Consider the following 22771-nt stretch of genomic DNA (forward strand, 5'->3'; position numbering starts at 1 on the left):
CCTTTTTTAGCCTTTTTTAGGTCTTAACGGCTTTTTTGGCAACTTCACCTTCTTTCGACTACGTTTTTACTGCCCATTCTCAATTCGAATCATCATCAGCTCATCACCTCTTAAACATCCTTTCTGTAGCAAAGAAATAAAATAAAGAGAGAAAGAAATATATTTGAACCATCCCTGAAACGAGAGAAAAACATTTTGGACGACTGAAGCAAGTACGGTACAAGGTCCTTTAACCGTAACTTGTCTGGAAGGTCGCGCTTTAAGTGGCAACTTCTCTTGTTTTGAATCTTTCAGCACGGTGTGTACGACCAGACAGCATGCGCCTGCAAAGATCTCAAGTCAGGTAAAGAGGTGCCGCGCATATTCATTAAATATGTAATTAAAACTGAAGTTATTCATTAATTTGGATCACATTTATACGTCCTTTTTTTATATGCTTAGGTCTTTTTATAGGTCTTTTTTGGAAATTTATAGGTCTTCAACTTCCGAGCCCTAATAATAACACTATTTATGGTTTAACATTAGTATTTTGTATATTTTTCTACACCAAAATATTTGCTAGTTTTACGTATAAAAATTATTGAATTTTAAGTCAAGAGAAATCCTGTGTTTACATTTTCTTTCGTCTGAACTTAACAATATCGGAACATATATTTGATTTCCTTTATTTTCCTTTCTTATAGCCTAATAAACACCATTAAATGATTACGAGATTATGTACTTTCACCAAAAGTGATTCTGATAACTACACAATCCTTATGTACATTTTTCTATAAATTATTTATTTAAAGTGATTTAAATCAGTGATTTTTTTTAAATAACCCGATTTAAATCAACTTGACTTAATCCAATCCACCTTGTGCAAAGCACAGGGGAGCACTTTACTCTTTTTTCTTTGATCTGCTAATGATGGACTTTCGGTGTACCAAATACGTGTAAACAACTATCAAAGGGTATTTTCATCAGCAGATGTTGGTTGTGACATACTGAAATGCATCAGCTGTGATGATTCATCAAAGTGCATCAGCCTAGATATGATGCATTTCGAGACAGACATTTCATCAATAATTACCTAAAACAAAACTATTAAAGTAACGTACGGAATGACAGACAAACAACGGAAAAACAGGAGAAGTCCATACAGCCTCAATTTACACTTCTCCAACCATTATGGGCCGAAGGGGACAAATCCTTCTATATACCCACCTGAACGACGTCTCCCGGAACCAGAAACAAATAATGAGGAAGCAGTTTACACTGTCGAGAGAGGAAAAAAACATCCTGTTTGTTTTTCTCCGAATTCCGTCGGAGCGTTTCGCAGTTCCAGCGAGATATCGGCCACCAACCAAAAGCAGATGCATCGGGGTCCCACTCCATTAAAACGAGATCAAAGAGCGAAGGGAAAGTTGATGAATGAACCCCCCTCCCTTTTAGCCGCAAAACTTTCCGCCTCATATCGCGACGAAAATTGCTCCACATCAGAGAGAACTGGAAATTCAACTTGATGAAACACGGGGCTATTTGCCCGAATAGCATCTGTTTGAAGAATTCCGAAGAGAGAGAGAGAGAGCAAAAAAAGAAGAAACGTAGAGATGAGAATTTGGCAATTGCAAAGTAGAGCACTGCAAATGCTTTATCTTGTATGGAAATCTTTTTTTCTTTTTTTTTTCTTTTTTGCAAGGGTGCATTTATGCACTGAAGAGGACCCCTTACACTTCCGGAGATGTTCGTGCACTCCCGGAAGAATGAATCGTGATCACTCAGTCTCGCGGAAATTTTGTAATGGTTTATGAGTACTCGGGCACTGGAAAGTTTCCTAACTTCATTTTTCAACAACTGCGAAGTGCTTTTTCATTTCCTCTCCTCTTGACTCTCTTTTTTGGCTCTATTCAGTAAACTTGGAGACTAGAAAGCCCCTCGCTCTGGTTACCAGTCTGCTTTTTGTGCCCCAGTCAATGCTCTATTAGCATATATGTTCGCAATGTTTTTTACCAAAACCCAGTGGACTGAAAACTTTGGATTCACTGGAACTTGACATTAAAACCCAACCAGCTATGAATATTAGCTCAAAGGGTTGCAGTGAGGCAAAAATGAAATGAAAATATAGAGTTTTTATTAGATACGTGAACATACGATTTTTAGTGAGAATAATGTGACGTGATTGTGCACGTTTGATTTGGACATATAGGTGCCACAGTTCTCTACTCTGACTGTGTATAATAGCTGTATTCATTGTGTCTAAAACTGAACGTCCACAGGATTGTTTTCTAGGGGAGAGGGTCAAGCAAAGTTTCTTCTGGCGGTCAAATGAGACATTTTAACCCATAATGTAGGTGACTCCTTAAAAAGCACTTCTTCAGTTTAGAGTTATCATGTTACTTCAACGCCCTTAATTAACAAATCATCTCTTAAGACACCCAAATATCAATTTCCCCTCCACGTAGAACATCCTGGAGTGCATTTTGCAGATTAGCGAGGATCTGGCGTCTGGAATTACATGTTGTGTCGTCCCTGTGTGTTCGTGATTGTCCCTTCATAAATCTCATCTTCTCACCATATATCCTCTCACGATTAACCAAATGTGGCGGAAAAACGAAGTAAAATAAATCAAATTAAGTAAATGGTACTTCGAATGTAAGTAAGGGATGGATGATCTGTAGAAAAAAGTAAATAGAGTGGTCGATCGCAAATAGAGGAGGAAACAGTGGAGCTGCTCAGGGGTTTACACAGCTCCTCGCAAAATCACCCGTGTCGTAGAGCATGTTTGATATCAGGGCAACCACTGATTGTGATATGATTCAATGTGTGACGTGTCTGACAGGAATTCGACTACAGGTTGGATGTATCGCTTTATCAAGCACTCGTCTTTTGCTTCTCTGGTGACGTAATAGTTGAGTGGAAGAAAAGGCTTTGTACTGCCTTAACTCCACCATTTAAAACAAGGAGCTAATAAATAAATAATAAATAGTAAAGTCGTCGCCTTATAATCAATGGGTCTTGGGTTCAATACCCTGTAGGAACACAAAATGATTCGGAATGCACTTCAAACTTTGGGGTCAATTACGATTAGCCTACATGTGCACAAAAGCGCACTTAAAACTAAACAACATATCCTCTCCTGTCTTCTGTGGAAGACATTTTCTCCAATGTCGCTCCTGGCGGTGAACAGTGGTTGCTAGATAGACCAAAAAACTATTTAAGCTTATCTGTCCATCCGCGCCAACTTTGTAAAACCGGATTCCATTGCACATGAGTAATGTATGTTTCAAATAAGGGAGCATCATTTATGCTAGCCCTGAATATTAGTTTTAAACTCTTCCTATTCAGTTGTTGCGGTTGATGCTTTGAAAGATTAATGAACAAAGAGAGTAGGTTGGGTTAATGGATGCCGATGCTGGATAACAGCAGGAACGCTTCGTGCCTCCTAATGCTCCACAGGAACTTCCGATGATCGCAAGGTTAGCTCTATATATATTCCCTTATCTGAAGGTGCTTGTGGAAATTGAGGTTCGGTCCGATAATAGTCGGTACAACTTCTGCGCCACTCACCTCTCGCACCGTGTGGGGCGGGTGAAATGACCTCACGACGCCATCATTGGCTGTTAGGGACAGGATATGGCGCCGTTCTCTTTATGCTCACGCGGGGCTTCCTGAAAGATTACACGAAGTGATTCCTTCCTCGTGGCATCGTCTTCTCTTCGAAGAATCTCATCATCATCTCTTTTTCTCCTCTAGTTTTTCCTCACAGTACGAAACCCACCCACGCTTTCCTCCAAAGCGGCCCAACCCGCCCCTTTGTCGCTTTCTCCAGCGCGCGGGAAAAAAAAAACTGGCGCTCTCTAGCTCCTAGCGACATCTGCAAGAGAAAAGGACAGCATTATTTCGTCCCTGGACCCCTCCTATATTTATTCTCTCGGCTCGCTCATGCATTTTAAGCAAGATTTGTCATGACAACGATCTTTGGCGCTACGCCCAAACGGCAGTTCCTATAAGACAAGGGAAAACATGTGTAATTCCAAATACTGAATGCGGGGGAACAGATTTGCTCTCTCCGTCCACGTCACGGCTCACGGAAACGGCTCTGCTTTCGAATTCAATTCCCTTGCCTGTATTATTTTCATATAAATGAAAAATAAATTAAATGTGTCTCGGGGTTACTGTGTTGTAAATAAGGGTTCCAATTGTGAATAATGCAAAAATGCGATTCCTACTACGAAGTGAAAAGGCGGGATTGTTGTTTGACGGGCTCAGGCTTCCTTTTTTGTTCGAGTGAAGAGTTCTGCTGAATTTTAAAGTCGGTTTCCTTCGGAATTGGATCTACATAACATCCGATATTGTTCATCATACTGTCCGCGTTATTCTTCTCTTCGAGGATTTATCTCACAGCGAACTCTGAACGAATTCAATCTCACAGAAAACTGTTGATGAATTTACATAAGCAGAGACATGTTTTTTTTCTGAATGGGTGGATTTTTTAATTTTGACGAGAGTTTATTCACTTATATATGCTGAACGTATTTCGGTAATTATTTGAAAGTGTGGCGTTTATTTATGTATAAGCCTAATGTCGTGCTATGTACTAAATTTGCTGGCTTACAATTTTGTGCATGTGCCTTCCCGATGGCGCAGTAGTAGCGTCGTAGCCTTGTCCCGGGTTCGATTCCCGGTGGAGGCACATAGTTAGATATACAATTGTTTGAAAACTTTTTTTATTTATGTTATAAATTGTATTGTCTATTTTCATTATAAAAATATGTCTGACAAACTACGTTTTAAAGCATCAGACAGAAGGGTGACAGTTTATAGAATATTTCTCAAAATCATTTTATTGATAGCATGGCTTGAATCGTATGCAGTGATCCTATACAAAATCCCTCCATTCACCAAATAACACTATAGATAATATTTTATAATTCAAATACAACAATTAGACTTTCCATGAATGTTTATGCATATTCTCTCCCGTTGTTAGTATGCACAGAAGTGAATTCTAAGCTGACTAGATTATTTTTTGAAAAGGTATGGCAAATAACATGGACTGCTTAGGATAAGCCACATACTACTGTATAACCCATAAAACTAGGATATATGTATAGGTTATAAGAATGAAACCACATTTTAAGAAACATTTTAAAGTTATTATTATTAATCTATACTGGATATAATGTGAAGAGTTTTTAACAGTAACGCATCTAATACAAAACAAATATAACATGTGACCTAACTTCTGCAATGGAGTTCTCTGTGTGAATATGTATGTGTATGTGTGCGCTACTCGAGATCATGTGACTAAGTTGATCCATTACTTCAACAACGGAAATCAAAGTAACCATTCATATACAACCTTCAATACAAGTTCAAGGGCGCTAGGTAATGACAAAGTTAAATATTAGATATACAGCTTATACTTATATACTTATTTTAGACCTAAAATTTTTAAAATAGTAAACATAGACAACCTATAAGTAAGAAGAGAGAAAAGCATTATATCTTTTGTGGAGAACGCTTTAGTAGGAAGATCCGAAGCACCTAACCTATTGAAATCAATGTGTTTAAAGTGAATTCCCTCTACCTGAAATAAAAACATGTTTATAAAGTTTCTTACATTCATCTGTAATTGCAATGCATACGTTGTGAAGCAAATACTTTAATAGTGTAATTTTAAGATAAACTGCATGTTATAAGGTTTTTAAATTTTCATATATCCTAGCCTCAGGTTAATTTGCATGTTTCTTTTCTGTGTGATTTAATGTATCTTCATTTAGTAAGTTAGTATTCATGTACCTCTCCCTAACTATTTTTGTATTATTATAGTGCAAAAGCTGTCGTAAAAAGGTCTCGTAAGCTGCTTTCAGTAGTATAAACCTCGCTATAAATAAGGTATATTTCTTTTTATTCATTTCTAATTGACAATGATTGCAAATAACAATTAAAATTCTTGAAATTACAAAACTCTAAGTAGACATGTCTGTCTTCATAACGAAAGGGAAAGTAAAACATGTTAGAGATAGAGTAAATTTACACAACAAACGAAAAAAAATATATGTATAGTGAAGCAATGAATTACCAAATCAAGAAGATAATACAAGCTAGCCTAAAATTGAAGAGGACTGTGGTTGGATAAAGAGTTATAAATGAAGGAGAGCACATCCTGAGACATCAACATGTTTAACATGTGTTACTTTTCAGCAAGAGGAATGGAGAAAAACGATTGGCGCACATTTTAGTAACATTTTAACAGAGTGGATAAAAAATGATGCTTTTTATTTAAAAAATCATTTTTGATGATTTTTTAAAATTTAAATCTATTTTTTATTTTTTTAAAAAAACACACTTAAAATGGCTTGTATGTTTTTAATAGCATATATATAGATTTGTTTTTCTATAGAAAGGCTTTTTCTGGTAAACAGCCCTGTAAAATATTTGAACAGTTTAATAAGAATAAATAAATATATATATATATATATATGTAAATATACATTTTTATGTTTCTGATGCTGTATATATAAATTTACTATGGAAATGTTTGAGTGTGTTTAATGAGACTATAATAATTTCGGTAGTTTTTTTCTAATATAGATACAACATTCTGGATGTGCTATACGTTTAATTGTAACTTAAATTTTTTAGTCTACGTAGATGAAATTTTGGCAATTTTTTAAGGATAGCTTGCAAAATAGTAGCTGCCATTTTTATTTATTTACAGTTTAAAGATAATGACACTATTTACTGTTTAACATGATTATTATTCTGGATATTATTCTACACAAACTGTTTGCCATTTTTGCCTATAAACAATATTGAATTTTAAATCAAGATAAATTTAAGGGTGCTTGCAATTTACATATTATATTTCCTTTCGTATGATCTTCACCCCATCAGTACATATACATATTCTGTTTCCTTTCTTTTCCTTTCTTAGAGCCTAATAAACACCATTAAATGATTACAGGATTAATGTACTTTCACCAAAAGTGATTCTGATATCTACATCATTTTAAAATTATTTCTTCAAGTGATTTAAATCATTGATTTTTTTAAAAAAACATCACCTGCTTTAAACCTTGATCTATATCGCAATTTAAATGAATCCACCTTGCATTTTAACATACTTGAAAATTTCAGAGTGCTCTAGAAAAGGTTTCAATAAATACAAAGATAATGCCTAATGAGGATGCACTGCAATAAATCGGATAAAGTTGTTCCGCTCGTTGCTGCACTATTAACCACCGCGAACACAGAAAGCCGCTCAGGATGTTTCGCAGACAGATATTTCACGAGGGAATGGGGGAAGGAGATTGCGTACCTTGGCTAAAGCAGTTTGCTTCCTCTCACAACACATCACCCTGAGTTATCGCCCCGCAGCTTTCATTCGTTTCTCTCTTCCTCCGCAGGCTGTGGCCCAGCTACGCCAGCGCCCACAACAACCTGGGCACTCTGATGAGCGAGACGGAGGAGGCGGAGGGCCACTTCCTGGCGGCCATTCGCCACTCCCCCAACCACGTGAATGCACACTACAACTTGGGACAGGTGTACAGGTAAGCCATTTGTATGTTTCTTGAATCTTGCACAAGGGATAAATGCATTTCCTACCAACATACAGAGTGTCCCAATATAGTGTTTACACTCTTTGAACGTTCATAATGGGAACACTACCTTAAAGTGATAGATGTTCATTGACAGCAATACTTTGTCTGCAATGCTATAGAACAGATCGACAAATCAACAAACAGCAGATATGGTTTCCACAGGAAGGGTCAATCGTATGTTTCATGTTGTAACTGACCATGGGTTTGTGGGCTACACGTCGTTCTTCAGTTTCCCAGAGGAGAAATCTAACGGTGTTAAATTGGGAGTTGTGGGTGATTATTTGACACTTCTTACATTGCTCAAAAGAAAAAAATGTTCACCTCTGCCACTTTGGGTACGTCTGGTGTGCTGTAATGGAACTAAAAAAGCAGAATGCCTACACACGCTCACACACACTCAATGTAGATATTGCAGCTTCAAATACAAAAAGCCCAGTCAAGTTATATTTAACAGTTTCTCTGTTCTTAACATTCAAAGAGTGTAAACACTAAATACTTCAATAATATGACGTATTCTTATGAACGCCTGGTTAAAGACTAACCTGGATATTGCAAACTTAAAAAATATTATATTTCTTTGGTTTATATGTATCATACTGATGTTGTCCCTAGAGTAAAGAAGAACATTTTGAATGAGTGGTTTTATTGGTGCCGACATGAACTTGTAACAGTTGGAGAATCATACAGAGCATTTGCTGAATTGAAACCACACAAACCATGGTTTCATCATGTCAGTTGTACAAGAAATGTAATTATATTAATTAATAGACTGAGATCTGGCAATTTATGTACTAGGCAACATTCATTCAGAATTTGAATAACGAAGATGGAATAACGAACAATAAGGGATGTGAATGTGGTTGGGAAAGTGCAGCCGTGCAACATATGCTGCAATGCCCAAAATATAGTAGAGAGAGAAATGGCTTACATAAAACTTTTTATAATTTAAAGGTTTAGTTTCCAATAAGTTTGGTTGTGAATCCAGATTTCGGATGGGGTACAGTTCGTTAACACTTTCAAGGAAATGTAATATTGGCGGTCTTAGATACATATAGAAACAGGAGCCATTTTGTATATTTTAACAGAAACTGCAAACGTGAGACCAAAAACAAAGCACAGACAGAACTAAAAACTCATGTTTTGTACATTATTTCATTTGTATTTGGTACAGTCTGAAGAAGACCTTGCTAGAAGCTAGAAACGTAACGTTTAGTTTGTTTTAATATAAAATAAATTCTTCCTTGCTTAGCATACTGAGATTTTGGGTATCATGGAAACAAGGCTTAATGGTGTTATCAGATAGAGCCACATTAAATTGGAAAAAATAAACTTTATTGGAGAATTGCAACCCCAAACCGCAAATTAGAAAATAATAGGGTAAAATCTCTTTCATCGACCGACCGTATATTCTACTTTACTAACCGCTTTTTACAGTAACACCTAGTGAGCATAAATAACGTATGCTATGGCTGTATTACACGCATCGACTTGCCGCGCAGGAAGATGGTGCCGGGAAATGTATTTAACGCATCATCTCGCAGCGCGGCTTTCTGCGCTAAGATTTCTGGTCACTCCGCACGGGTTGTTCTGTTTACAAAAATAATGAGCTTTGTTTATAAGTCCACCTTATGCACAGAAAGGCTAATCGGGCCTGGACCTACAGTTTAAAGTGGGATCCAAACCACTGTGTCTTGAATAAGTATCGAACCAGAGGCCCCTTGATTACAGGCGACGACATTACCACTACCACATGCAAGATAACGGGATTGCATGGAAGGGAAAAGCGATTTAGTTACCAGCCTTTGCATAAGCGTGTTCTACTTCGTTCCACCTACTCGCTTTTTCCCAGTATGCCGGGCCTTGCTCCAGAGATTACCGAGTTACAGTATAGGGCAATAATGGAGTGGAGCATGTGCAGTATAATCAGTTTCACTCCATCATTTTTCCAATCAGACTTTTACAGTTTAATTGTGCTTATAATTTCCAAAAGATGCACATGACGATAATTCTGGTCGGTCAGTCTGTTCACTACCGTCTATTGCCTCTTTTGAAGGCACCGTTCAAAATCACACAGGGTCGACTGTAAAATTACAGTAGTTTTATTTTACAGTGATACCAGAACAGCGTAATAACTTTTGTAAAAGGAAACCTCCTCTCTTTCTCATTATCTCGAGTTTACGACACAAGAATATGTACATGCCGAAGAACGCAAAGACCTGTACTAACCTTGAATAGCTAATGAGGTCAGTGCATGTGGAAATAGCATGTAATTTCAGCTTAGAACACGTCAGAGAAGACTGACGTTGTGGTGTATGCAGAATGTTAACTTTTCAAGATAAGCGGGAGCTCATGCCATTATCTCCAGCTAAGGATCAACTTTCGTCGCTAACTCGATGATAACCGTGCAACCTAAACGCCAATTAATGTCCAAAGCGTTCGTCATTATCAACAATTACTTTTGATTCGTCAAACAACGAGCGTCGCTCCTTAATTGCCTTGAGTACGTCACTAATGATGGGTGCCGTGTTTACATATGCGCCTGGTTTGTAAGACATGGAGGTTAAGTGCGTGCATATGTTCTTGGAAAAGGAAATGTTTTTCTCCGCGCAGACCTCATCGCTCGCACGCGAGCATCGTTTCTCTCTGAAGGCAATGACGAACGGGTCAGAGAAGAACCGGTTGTAGCAGCGTGCATGGCATTGCACAAAGTTTTCATAACTTGCGCTGAGTACAATATAATTGCAGGAAGAAAGATTGGGAACTGAGATTATGGGAAGAAAAGCCTGTAGAGATGTAAAATGTAAAATGTCTCCAAAATGAGTCTATGCGAGCAAGAAGACGCCAGTGGGACTGTCTCCAGTGAATATGGAGCAGTAGTTCTCAATTTTCTCAATCTTCCAGTAAATTATCTTTTTAAAAGTCAATGCCCTAATCACAACAATTTTGCTCTTAAATAGCTTTCTATTTTTTTAACTTTAATCGTTAATTAATGTGTATCCTTGAAACTTAATATTAACAAATACATTATAGATTTATCAGAGAGAGCATTGCCGGCCCCCGTGGCGAAGTAGTTAGCACATTGCGCTACTACGCCAGGATCTAGGGTTCGAATCCCGCCCTGGGCATGGATGTTTGTGAGTGTACATACAATTTCATCATATCATCACTCATCTCAATCTTCGCAAATTAGCCAAAAGTTACACAAGAAGCGAAGTAAGATAAAGCAAATCAATCAATCAATCAATCATAGAGAGTATTACTTGGATTATGTTTAAGCTTGTTGATAAATATAAAATATTGCTTAAACTAGTTGACAACAACTTGGTCTAATGGAATCGTCTTGTTTGCTTTGTCTAATATTATTAAATTAATTTTGTAAGTGCTGATTTATATTGGAATTTTCCAATGGAAACTAACTCTCAGTAATAAATGCAAGCTTACAAACTGAAAGCTTTCGAAGCCATTTTAATTATCTTATTTGCTTCTGGAAATTAATACATTCTTAAATAAACATACTGTACAGGTTTAGCGTAAAAGATATAGACACTTTCAAAGTTTTACAGAAAGAAGAGTTTTAATAATAGGGCTGAAACACTTACATGTATATGGTGGTAAGATTTTTAAATTATAATTACAAGTTTTGGGTGCGTCACCACTAAGGCTATTTTGCACCCGTCACACTATACGAGGTCCAGCCCCTTATCATAACAAAAATAAAAGCGTGTCTGAAAACTAAAATTTCCTTACCTTGGTTAAAAGCTGAGGCTAAAAAGGGCGCTTAGCACAAATAAGGACAAAATACAGGACGACACAGAATAATACTGGCCATGTGGCTAGTCGCCAGAGCCTCGTTAGTCTGAAGTCCAGGGTGTACTACGTAAAAGTGAGGTTGACTATTGGGTGCACTACGTGGAAGGAGCACCCCTTACACCCCACATGGTGTTAAGAGTACGTCCTGAAGTATACATTGGTAAGTTACAAGTGTTTTGTGTGTGACCCTTTTGCAACACGGCAGATATCAATGCGATAGTCCAGTTCTTCTCAAGCACGACTTTTTCCCTTGCACAGACAACCAGTCTCCTTAAATGTCCTGTCCCAATCGTAGATTGACTGCCTTCTGGGTGGTTGTTTACGATACCGTGTTCTTAAACGACGCTGAACGATAGGAACAGAATTTGTTTTTGCAAAATTCAATCACGCAGAAAGCCTTCTGCACCTGGCTAATGGCCATACTGCTCGACTTAAGTCAATGGTGGTCACGTGATACTGACGTCACGAAGACAAACAAAAAGCGGAGGTCGTAAACTTGAAGACTTCTTTTATAGAATAGTACTAAATGCTTTCTGATGTAACAAACGAATTTCAAATTATAAAGCTTTTAAACTGTCTATTTCATTTAGGCTAACGCCCGACCCTGTGGCCGAGTGGTTAGCACATCGTGCTGCGACGCCAAGGGTCCCGGATTCGAATCCCGGTTGGGCTTGGTTGTTTGTGAATGTCCATTCATCAACTTCATCATTTCATCACTCATCCCCATCTTCGCAAATTAGCCAAGAGGCACAAAACGCGAAGTAAAATAAAACTAAATCAATCAATCAATCAATCATTTAGGCTAACCCTGTACTCTTGCAGGGAGTTAGAGCTAAAGAAATAGAAGATTATCTACAGTATATTTTACTGATCCCTGAAGATACACAGTGGCTGTGGAGGTAGGGAGATGCTGCAAGTTGTGTGATGAGCAACACACTTCGGTGGCTTTAACACCGCAGATTACACCAGGACACACTTTGATCACGGTTTGGTGAACCCCAGAACTGCTGCATGGAGACTGTCGGAAAATTCTCACATCGTGCTACTGCGTCAGGGGTCCTGGGTTCGAATCCTGGCCTGAGCATGTATGTTTGTAAGTGTCCATCCATTCATCACATAATCACTCATCCTAATCTTCGCAAATTAGCCAAACATGGTAGAAAGCGAAGTAAAATAAACCAAATCAATCAATCAGACTATCACGGCCTACTTAATGGAGGTATACAGTACTGTTACTTTCCGCCCTAAAGGCATTCGGAGCGTGGTGTTGATCATGTCACCACAACAAATTACCGTGATTGCGGCCATATGGCTTCGTGTTGACCTTGTACGACCCTTACAGATGTAGATCGCTCATATTCTTGTGTTCTCTAAAGGTTTTCGTGAAAAAGGACCACATCTGTACAGTTGTGTTCAAATGCTTTACCAGCAGGCTAACTGAATCGATCCCATCTTACCCATTCGTTCGTCTGTTCTAATAAAATAGAATAAGAGGAGACGGGGTCATAGATGAAAACAATAGAGCGAATCCAATTGAAATTTTCCGAATATGAAAAAAAAACGATTGAAATAGCTAATCAGTAATATAATACTTTTCATTTTTGTTTCCATGACGAAGAAAGCTAAATTTTGACAAAAAAAAAGAAAAAAAATGTAATCAAATTTATCAAGGCCCTTTTTTCGTAACGATCTGCAATTCATCCACATTTCGGCTTGCGGCGGTTTTTGAAGCTTCGCGTAATTCAATCACGGGCAGTATTGTTGTGCAATACTGCCGCAGTCATATTACTAGCTGGAAACGAACAAATGAAATAAATTACGGCATTGAATCGTTCGGTGCGACGGAGCTAAATCAGTAGCTGGGATTCTGGGACATAATGGCGGGATTTCGAGTTCTTAGCGCCAAATTAATTTCGTAGCAGTTGACAACATATATTTGAGCAGAGGTGGTTTCGCCCGAGGACGGAAGCAGGCGAATCACAAGAGCGAAAGGGGTAGAGGGTAGGAAACGCATGGTTGCGCAGATGTGAAGTCCTTAAGCCAATACACGTACGGGAACTTTGTTTTGAAAAGCGTTGATTACACAGAGATACACGTTTGTTTCAACAATAAACAAAAGAATAGATACTAATTGCAAACTCCGTTGTAAATTGTAACTTAGCTATTGTTGGTCCTCCCCGCTGATTGTGTCGTCGCCTTATAATCAAGCAGTCCCGAGTTCGATACCCGTTGCGGGCACATAGTTGTTCCGATCCCACTTTAAAACTGTAGGTCCAGTCCCGATTAGATTTCCTGTGCATAAAGTGGACAAACACAAACGAACGAAAGCAAGTCTCTGCGCTAGTAGTGACTCGAGAGGGCACGCCTAATGAACACGTGCGAGGGAACGGGCTTGCGTGGAGGGGGAAAAGTGAATGCACTTGCGAGCACTGTTACGCTCCGCCTACTTGCTCTCTACCCTTTTCTATCGTTATATGCTGTCTTGATCCAGAGATTCCCGAGTAGAGTATAGCTATTGCTCGTAACTCTGTTCCATCCACATAACACCTGTAAAAATATATCCTTCTGAAAGTGTTAAATATTCGCGCCCCTCACAAGACAATAACTGGTAGACCATGTATATACTCTATCGAGGGAATTTCTGGAGCAAGGCCGCACATAAGGGTAGAGAAGGGAAGAAATCTAGTGGGTGGAGATAAGCAGTACACGCTCTTGCAAAAGACTGGTAGCCACAGTCGCTCTTCCCCATCCACGCAATCCTGTTCCCACACACGTGTTCATTCGTCGACCCCTGTCGAGTCACTACTACTCCGGAGATTCCGGGGACAGAGTATAGGGTGTTCTGGAAAAGGCACATAAGTCACATACTGCAATTTTTTATTGCTTTCTCTTAAGTATCACTGAATTAATTAAATAAAATATTATAAGTGTATTTTTATATTGGCCACATCTAAAGATTGTATGCAGTCACGGTCCAACGCGTCGTATGTCATGTCTGTAATGTTTGCCTTTAAAAGAATAAACGTACAAACTGTTTGCTGTAAAATCGCATTTTTTTACCTAGGTACTTTCTTTACCAGAACACCCTAGATATATTCCTGTATAAAGTAGCCAATGACAACATCTGAAATGATAGCCTTCAGAAAATTCACTTTCGACTGCCCTCTCGCACGAGAAGCTCTCAACTTTTCGCTTCTCAGAAGCCAAGATTGTGCCTCACTAGCGTCCTCTGTTCTGCAGACTACCCAGTCAATACAGGAATCTGGACCTTACCGATGGCGTTGAAATCTGGTCAATAATTTTGAATTACCCTGTATTTATTTATTTATTTCATTGAAACACAACAGGCGCATGGCCAATTACAGTGTTCAATATTGGATGCCACCATTACATTACCAAGATCATAATAAAGATAGTTCACTAGAAATATGAATGGCGTAATATACAATTTGCATTAAATAACAATTGTGCTAATAATTTACTTATTAAATTATAGTGACAAAAACACAGAGGTAATACAATAATAATGAAACTAAATTGTGGAATATAACCTTACAAGTTATTTGGAAACTGAAATTCTGTGAACAGAACAAAATATATAAAAATATAAGTGGTCATATAGAGCAATATATGAGCTTCTCGTGCGAGAGGGAAGTCGAAAGTGAATTTTCTGAAGGCTATCATTTCAGATGTTGTCATTGGCTACTTTATACAGGAATATATCTAGGGTGTTCTGGTAAAGAAAGTACCTAGGTAAAAAAAAATGCGATTTTACAGCAAACAGTTTTTACGTTTATTCTTTTAAAGGCAATCAATAATATACGACTATTGCATAAATAAACAAAAATTAAAACGGGTAGAAACAATCAAAGATCTAGGAGTTCTGTTTGATTCTAAACTTACATTTCACGCGCACGTTAACTTTGTAACAAACGAGGCTTACAGACTTCTGGGATTTATAATGCGTACATGCAAAGAGTTCAAAAATGTCGGAAGCTTAATGATGCTTTATAATGCTTACGTTAGAGTGAAAATTGAATACGCAAGCATAGTGTGGCACCCTCAAACCCAACAAGATATAAACAAAATAGAACAAATTCAAAGTAAATTCTTAAGACACTTAAAGTACAAACTAGATGGTACATACCCTCAAATGGAATCCCGTGAGAACCTTCTCAGATATTTTAACCTAACAACTCTCAACAACAGACGCATCATGCATCAGCTCATTTTCCTCCACAAAATTTTAAATAATCTCATTGAAGCTCCTTTCGCCCTGTCGCAGCTCGACTTCTACGTCCCCTCAAGCAAATTACGACCAAGAAGGCAACTCTTCAGCCTCCGTCGTAATAGAACCAACGCTCTGACAATATCCCCAATTTGGAATATGTGTAAAACATTTAATGATACCATCAAAAGTGAAAACAGTGTGGATTTATTTTGCCCGACCGCAATTTTGAAAAGGAATATACTAAAATTACATAAATTACGATAGAACCTATGATTTATATGTTTGTTAAATGTTTTCTGTCTATATACTACATTCATCTGTGCAATATTTCAATAATGTTATCACAAAGTATTGTATAATGAACGCCATTAATGGGTAATATACCTGTTGCGTTCAATTTCTGAAATAAAATAAAATAAAATAAAATAAATAAATAAAATAAAGGCACTTAGCTATGATAGAACTTGGGTTTTTATGTAGCCAAGAAATGCAAAATGTGCACATAAATACGTATGTACAGAGAATTATATAAAACATGTAATAATATGTTTTGCTATTTTTTAGATTCCTGATAGTAAAAAAGTAATTATACTAAATTACTTTATCCTTACATACATTACTGATTACAGACGGTTGGATAAGTCTGGCAAATGCTACAAAGGTATAGCGTAGCAACGAGAACCCAAACACTACGCTATCGTAATTTAATTACAGCTATCTTGTGTTACGATATCATATCCCAGTAAAACCAACAAACCTATTGTGGGCGTGAAACAGGTTCCTTCTGTGTCCGTGTAAACAGCTCGAAGCAGAAGAAAACTGGGATCAGTTTTATTTAAATTTAAGTGTCCCGGATAATGGCACAGATGCACAAACCCTTTAGAGTCCGCGGAACGTAATCATGGTCACAAACCTTTCCATTTTCGTTTTGTTTGCTTTTAATTCAACGCACAATCATACGCTTCGGAGAACGGGATTCTCGTCAGTTAGAAAGCAGACTCTCCGCCCATGGCGCTGTGGTCGTTCGGCAAATTTGCATCAAACCCCTCCGCTGGGCAGAAAGAAAGGGAAGTATGTCAATATTTGACTTTCGTTACTCCTTTCTATATGATTTTTCTGAAATTAAAAATTCCTCATAAGTTTTCAATTAAAAGGTCAATACCGAGAGGTCCAGAAGTCGCGAGACGCAGGGCAGACACTTGTTTACCAGTTCGTAAATGACGTCATCGTATCTTTCCCAGTCAAAAGTATTTCATTTTGATTGAGGCTGTTGCAAGGAACGAGTGGAAAAGGGTCAGAAGGACGAGACCAAAGCTCCAATAGTTCCTCCAGGTCGATTTAATGTTCTCTGGTTGTAGTCTTGAAAGGAGGAAACTTCCATTGCTCAAGTGTTGCAAACTCTAGCATGTAATGTTAGTTGGAAATTATCCGTTGTCTAGTATTTTAAACTATACTTGTTTTAACACTACGCTTCAAGAGTGTAATTCTCTTCTCTCGTCTTCTTCAGCCAGTGATGAGAATCGACCCTACGACAGACATGTGGTTTTACTACAAATCCGGTACTTTAACCAATTACTCCACGGTGCCCCCAGAATTCTGTACTAATTTTAGCCAAATTTATGCCACTAATTTTTGACGAGAGGAGATCATATGTGCTTGAACCCTACGCTGGGATGACTTACAGGGTTTTGGACCGTTGCTATGAAGGCTGCTTCTTTTTCCTCAGTTTCCATTTAATTCTTTGTGTAGTTCTGTTACTTTGCAAACTCTGTACAATAGCCAAGTCACTACTCTCTTTCTGGAATCTGTGGAGCAAGGCCGCTCATAAAGGTAAAGAAAGCGAAGCAGTACGCCTTGCTTCTAACAGCTGGTAGCTGCATCCGCATTTTTCTCTTCATCCACCCACTTCCTCTCGGTGGCGTGCCCGCGGTTTTCGAAAGGAAGGGAGGTATTGCGTATACCTTTCTTAGTAGCCAACCATCATATTGCCATCTTTTCCTGCCTTTGAAGATCTTTCTTGGGAATACTGGGCCGAAGGTGCAACGTGCCACCACAATCGCAACGCCAGGGTATGGAGCCACGAATTGGCAACACTCTGCTTCTTGCTCCGGCTGTTAGATGGAACCACGAGTTCTCACCCAGGGATCGGGATTAAGGCGATCCCCAATCTACCAGGAAGGTAACCACCGAGCAGCACATCAAGTCAAATAAAATCAAATATGTTATAATAACAGTGTCCAAAAACATTAATCAAGAATCGCACGCGTACATACGCACAAGTTAAAGTATAATTTGCTGTGTCCTGCTCTCTTGTAGGCAGTAATAAGCAACTTATTTATCACGACAGAACCCGCGCACATCCTTCACCGTTAATAGCAAGACCTCAACTGCTACCTCAGGCGCGAGGAACGGCTTAACAGATTCTTTCTTACAATCCTGCAAACTCATGAAATAAAAATAACACAAGAAAAGCTGATAATATTCGTATATATGCCACATTAATGCTACTTAGCGATAGTAAGCTTTGATTATGGTTGGCAACAATTGAGAATGCCAACGTGGAACTTTTGACGTTACCAAAAAAGTTGTTACGTTCCAACAACTCGGGTTACAGTAAAATGAGTAGTTTGTACATAAGTAAGCTTTGACAAATTATCTAAAAGGTTCTGATAATCTTTCTGAGTAAACAAATATTTGTACATTAAAAAATTATAAATTTTAAACATTCCGCCATGAATTACATTCATAAAGGTTAGTACATTAACATCTTTCTAATTTTTTATTGGCGTTTATTCATTTACGTCATAATCTTTAGTACATCGGAACAATCAACTCTTCGCGTTTGGTCATGACAAATCTTTAAGTTTTCAACTTTTATACTTTGCACCTTATACATATTTCTTTCTTTCTTAAAAACTGATTTAACAAATTTATCAAATAAAGCAAAGGCCTAACAAAGTACACTGATTAACCAGACGTTTGTACGTACGTCAGAGCTGTTGCATTTGGCTCTGCCGACAGGTATAGTGGGGATGCACCGTTTGCGCTCAACTTCACGTTACAATTGCTTGAGAACCACTTGATGTATTACAATGTAACAAAGCCATTCTTAATGATTTTTTCCGTACTTTTAAATGAGCTGAAAATTAAATGTAAAGGTAAAGGTAAAGTGCTCCCCTGTGCATAGCACTACGCCATGAAGGCGTATAGGGGGTGTGGGGGTAACGCCCCACACTTTCTTGATCCGGTCGTGAATGGGGTGATGTGATCATCATCACGCCCCTGACCGCCTTTACCCCCCAGGGTTTCCCCCAGATACCCATGTTATTCGACGCTGGGTGAGCGCCAGAACTAAGTTTGTGTTGAAAACCGTATCAGTCCAACGGTTACATCATGGATATCGGAAAATAACTTTATGTGCTATACATATTCGTGAAGGTCGATAAAAATAACAAAAGATGTTTCCACATATCCAAAAAAATCTTTGTACGGTCATATTACTTAAACATGCCTCTCCGTTCTGCATGTTTATTTATATACGAGCATAGGCTTGGACTCGAATGATTTCCGAAGAAGGTCCACGTGAATAAATATTTGCGCGAGACGCTGGAAAAATAAAGGCGGGGAAGGTTGTGCTTCGCTTTTTATAGCTTAACCGCACAGAGTGACATGCAAAAAGACAGCTGGGAAAGACACACACACACACAGGAGATTATCGATTTAGCAAGCAGTCGAAACTCATTCGCTTATACAAATACAAACTCAGCCGTACGGGACGCTTATCTGCACGCACACCTGCAGGATTTTGATTCGGTCCATAAGCCCAGGCTGTCATGAAACACCCTTGAAGCGTGGAGCCACACTGTTTACCCTTTTCTTTCGGTGGAAAATTCCGTGCGGGCGTCAACGAGCTGATTTCATAAAATTAAGCCGCGCTGCTTCGCGGGTGGGCGCGTTTTTATAGGGAAACAAAGGACCCCTCCCCACCCCTTAGTACTCCTTTACGGAAAACCTAAACACACTCGGAGAGGTGTGGATTGGAGAGTATTGGATCGACGCGCCACATTCAATGGTCGCTGAGCTTTTATGAATGTGTCCGTGCGATTTGATTGAAGCTTTTCTCTGTGACAGTCCTCGTCAGGTGGAATTGTGTGGTCGACTCGTCGCCCAGTTTATAAAGTTCCGGCTCAGTAACCGGACGCATTAAGTGTTCGATTTTCGATCTCCCGAGGTCGAGTCCCGGTCTAAATAAGGATATAATGTAATGTTGAATGTTTTATCATCACCCCATCGTCGCGATTTGTCTAAATATGACAAAAGCGACGTCAAATTGCAGCACTACAAATGCAAAATACATACAGATTAAATGTTATACCAGGTACAGTCACGGATATTTCTGGGTTGTAAGCGTCCCATGGACCCATTACAAGCCAGAAGTGTCCATGATTGTACCACACAATTCAAGACTACACATTGCCTGGGTTATGTTTATTTTTCGTCTACCTTTTGCACAGATGGGCTAATCTGGACTGGACCTACAGTTTATTGTTTCACCCACATCTATAAAACGTTGACAAAATATTGCAAATGAAGTTCCATTACGATGGAGATAGTGTGGAATGTCGCGATCGACGAACGTGTTAGAACCCAGGATAGGTATGCAAACTGCAATACTTATAAGTCTGGAGGAATGCACAAGATGTCAGGCAGTGTGTGTCTCCAAACTTCATGACATTATTTATTGATGTATTCTCTTACAACGAATTATTTTCCCCAAAATAGCAACCAAGGCTTCGCATTTCTTCGCAAAAGACTGCCTATGATACCAACAAAACTCTTACCACACTGAGAATGTGTTACATATCAATTTTGCTACGTACTCATGTTGCATTTCTCACACGTGCCTGGTGTGACAGCAAGTATCATGATCAACAGTTACATTATCATCTTGATCAGTGAAACTGTAAACACAGCAGATGACGTCTCCCTCCGTCTCTTTCTCTCTCTGTCTATTGAAAGAGAAAATAGTATTTCTTTTTCTATGTCTCTCCCTCTCTCTCCCATTCTCGCTCCTCCATCCCTATTGAAACAGAGATTTCTATGTCTCTCTTCCTCTTTGTTTTCTCTCCCTTTTGCTTTATCCGCATCTTTCTCTTATTTCCTTTCTCTCTCTCTCTATCACTATGGAAAGAGAGAGCTCTATTTCTCTCTCTCTCTCTCTTTCTCTCTTCCTATCTCCCTCTCTATTACTTTTTCCTCTTTCTAACTTACTTTCTCTCTCACACTCTTTCTTCATTTCTATCTAAGTTTCTCTTTCTCTCCCCTTCTTTAGTTTATTTCTCTCTCTATTGAAAGTGAGAGCTCTGTTTCGCTGTTCTCTCTCTCTCTCTCTCTCTCTCTCTCTCTCTCTCTCTCTCTCTCTCTCTCTCTCTCTCTCTCTCTCTCTCGCCCTATACACTCTAGATCCTATCTAGAAATAAAGTTTAACATGAGCCTCCCCGTTGGCGTAGTTGTAACTTCGTCGCCTTGTAATCAAGAAGTCCCAGATTCGATACGCGGTTGAGGTACATAGTGTAGAACAAGATTCGCAATACGAAACTCAGGGACTGGTTAGTGCGATTGGCAGAAAAAAGTAGTGTTGAGGTAATTTAGGGTGGAGGAGCCTCCTATCTTGGGACGTAGCATGATTTAAAATTCCCTAAATATATACACTTGGGCTAAAAGAGCACTTATTTATCAAGTTTTTTTCTTTGTTTGACCTGGATACCTTCCGCGTCACCTGCCTCCCCCACCTCGCAGGCGTCTTCTCTGGGACTGGGAAAATAGAGTCGCTTTCCGCGTCTAGCAGAGGTGGGGGAAAATGCCACTTTCAAGTTGCACTTCTCTTTCCACAGTCTCTTTTCCAAATGTTCCGTTCTTTCGAAGTTGCGCCGTTGCTTTCCTTCCACTCGAAGACTTTAATCTTACACGCGATAAATTCCCACCTGACATTAATGTTTGTCGCACTTGTTGTCATCGCACTGCGCTGACGTCGTTACGTGTTATGGCCGCTCCTGTGAAACAATCTGAAGTCTCATTTTTTCTGCCTTTTCTCGCTCTCTCTGTCTCTACCTATGTTACGTATCGAATCTAGAACTCACAGAAATGTTGTGAAATTTCAGTGCTTTGTTACCTTCTTTAAGATGTCTCCAGAAAGAGATTTCAGAGAAATACGAGAAGACTTTTCGTTGAAGCTAAATAGTTTTTCTTTACAAGTGGACACAGCCGTTTCTGTGTCACAGGTTGTTCAGCGTTCGATTCAAAAAGTAGTAATTCACTGCTCCAGGTTTGATCCCAGCCTGGCATTAGTCATCCTTCCTGAGGGACTTTTCATTAATCTCATCTCTTCATCTTCGTCGTCGCGATTATCCTAAAGGGGCAATAAACAAGCTCATATTAACAAAAGTGCAAATATCAATTTTATAGTTATTTTAGTATCCAATATAGCGTTGATTTTCCGCCACTTTTGGATAAAGGCGACGATGGGAATTAGTTATGTGATGCAATGGTTGAAGGGACACTCCATGAAACACCAATGCCCAGGGAGGGATTCGAATGCGGGACCACTGGCATCGTAGCACGCTGTGATAATCACTCCGTCACAGAGATCAGTACCGAGTCTTGGATTTGATTACTATTTTGCGTTCCTTTTCTACCACTTTTTGGCTAATCACGACGATGAAGATATGATGAAATTGATAAAGTGACACACACACTCAGGGTGCGATTCAAACCCGGACTCCTGCTGTCTCGCGCTATGATAACCACTCCTCTACGGAGATTGTTAACAGGCTTGTAGAATGCGGTCCGGTATTTCTGTGTAGGTATTTTTCCATAATTTATCTGGAGCAGCTGAGAAAAACCGAGAAATAACTTCGGTGAAGAAGTGTCTTTGACAATGCGAGCCAGCTGCTTCCGGAACGCGGCCTTCAAAACATAGAAAGCCATTTATACCAACCATTGTACGCAAAAGTTAATTTATTTGAAATCAGTACCAAATCATTTAAGCAGAGACGTTCAAACACACGGCATCAAACGTCTCCTTTCATTTCACTCAGCGTCTCTTTGTCAAGAACCGGATATTATATTTCATCCATCCATG

General features: G+C 38.9%; 1 protein-coding gene across 1 annotated transcript in view; it reads left to right on the plus strand.

The window, feature by feature from the left end:
• Window positions 1-22771, plus strand: part of LOC145993730 (protein O-mannosyl-transferase TMTC1-like) — a 647925-nt gene that overhangs the window by 552792 nt on the left and 72362 nt on the right. The window contains exon 11 of the mRNA XM_083129469.1: window positions 7395-7538. Coding sequence (XP_082985595.1) covers window positions 7395-7538 — 144 coding nt within the window. The remainder of the gene's footprint in view (window positions 1-7394; window positions 7539-22771) is intronic.

The sequence above is a fragment of the Lepisma saccharinum genome, chromosome 10 (genome assembly GCF_977018435.1).
Source record: "Lepisma saccharinum chromosome 10, izLepSacc3.1, whole genome shotgun sequence".
In the NCBI taxonomy this organism is placed as follows: domain Eukaryota; kingdom Metazoa; phylum Arthropoda; class Insecta; order Zygentoma; family Lepismatidae; genus Lepisma; species Lepisma saccharinum.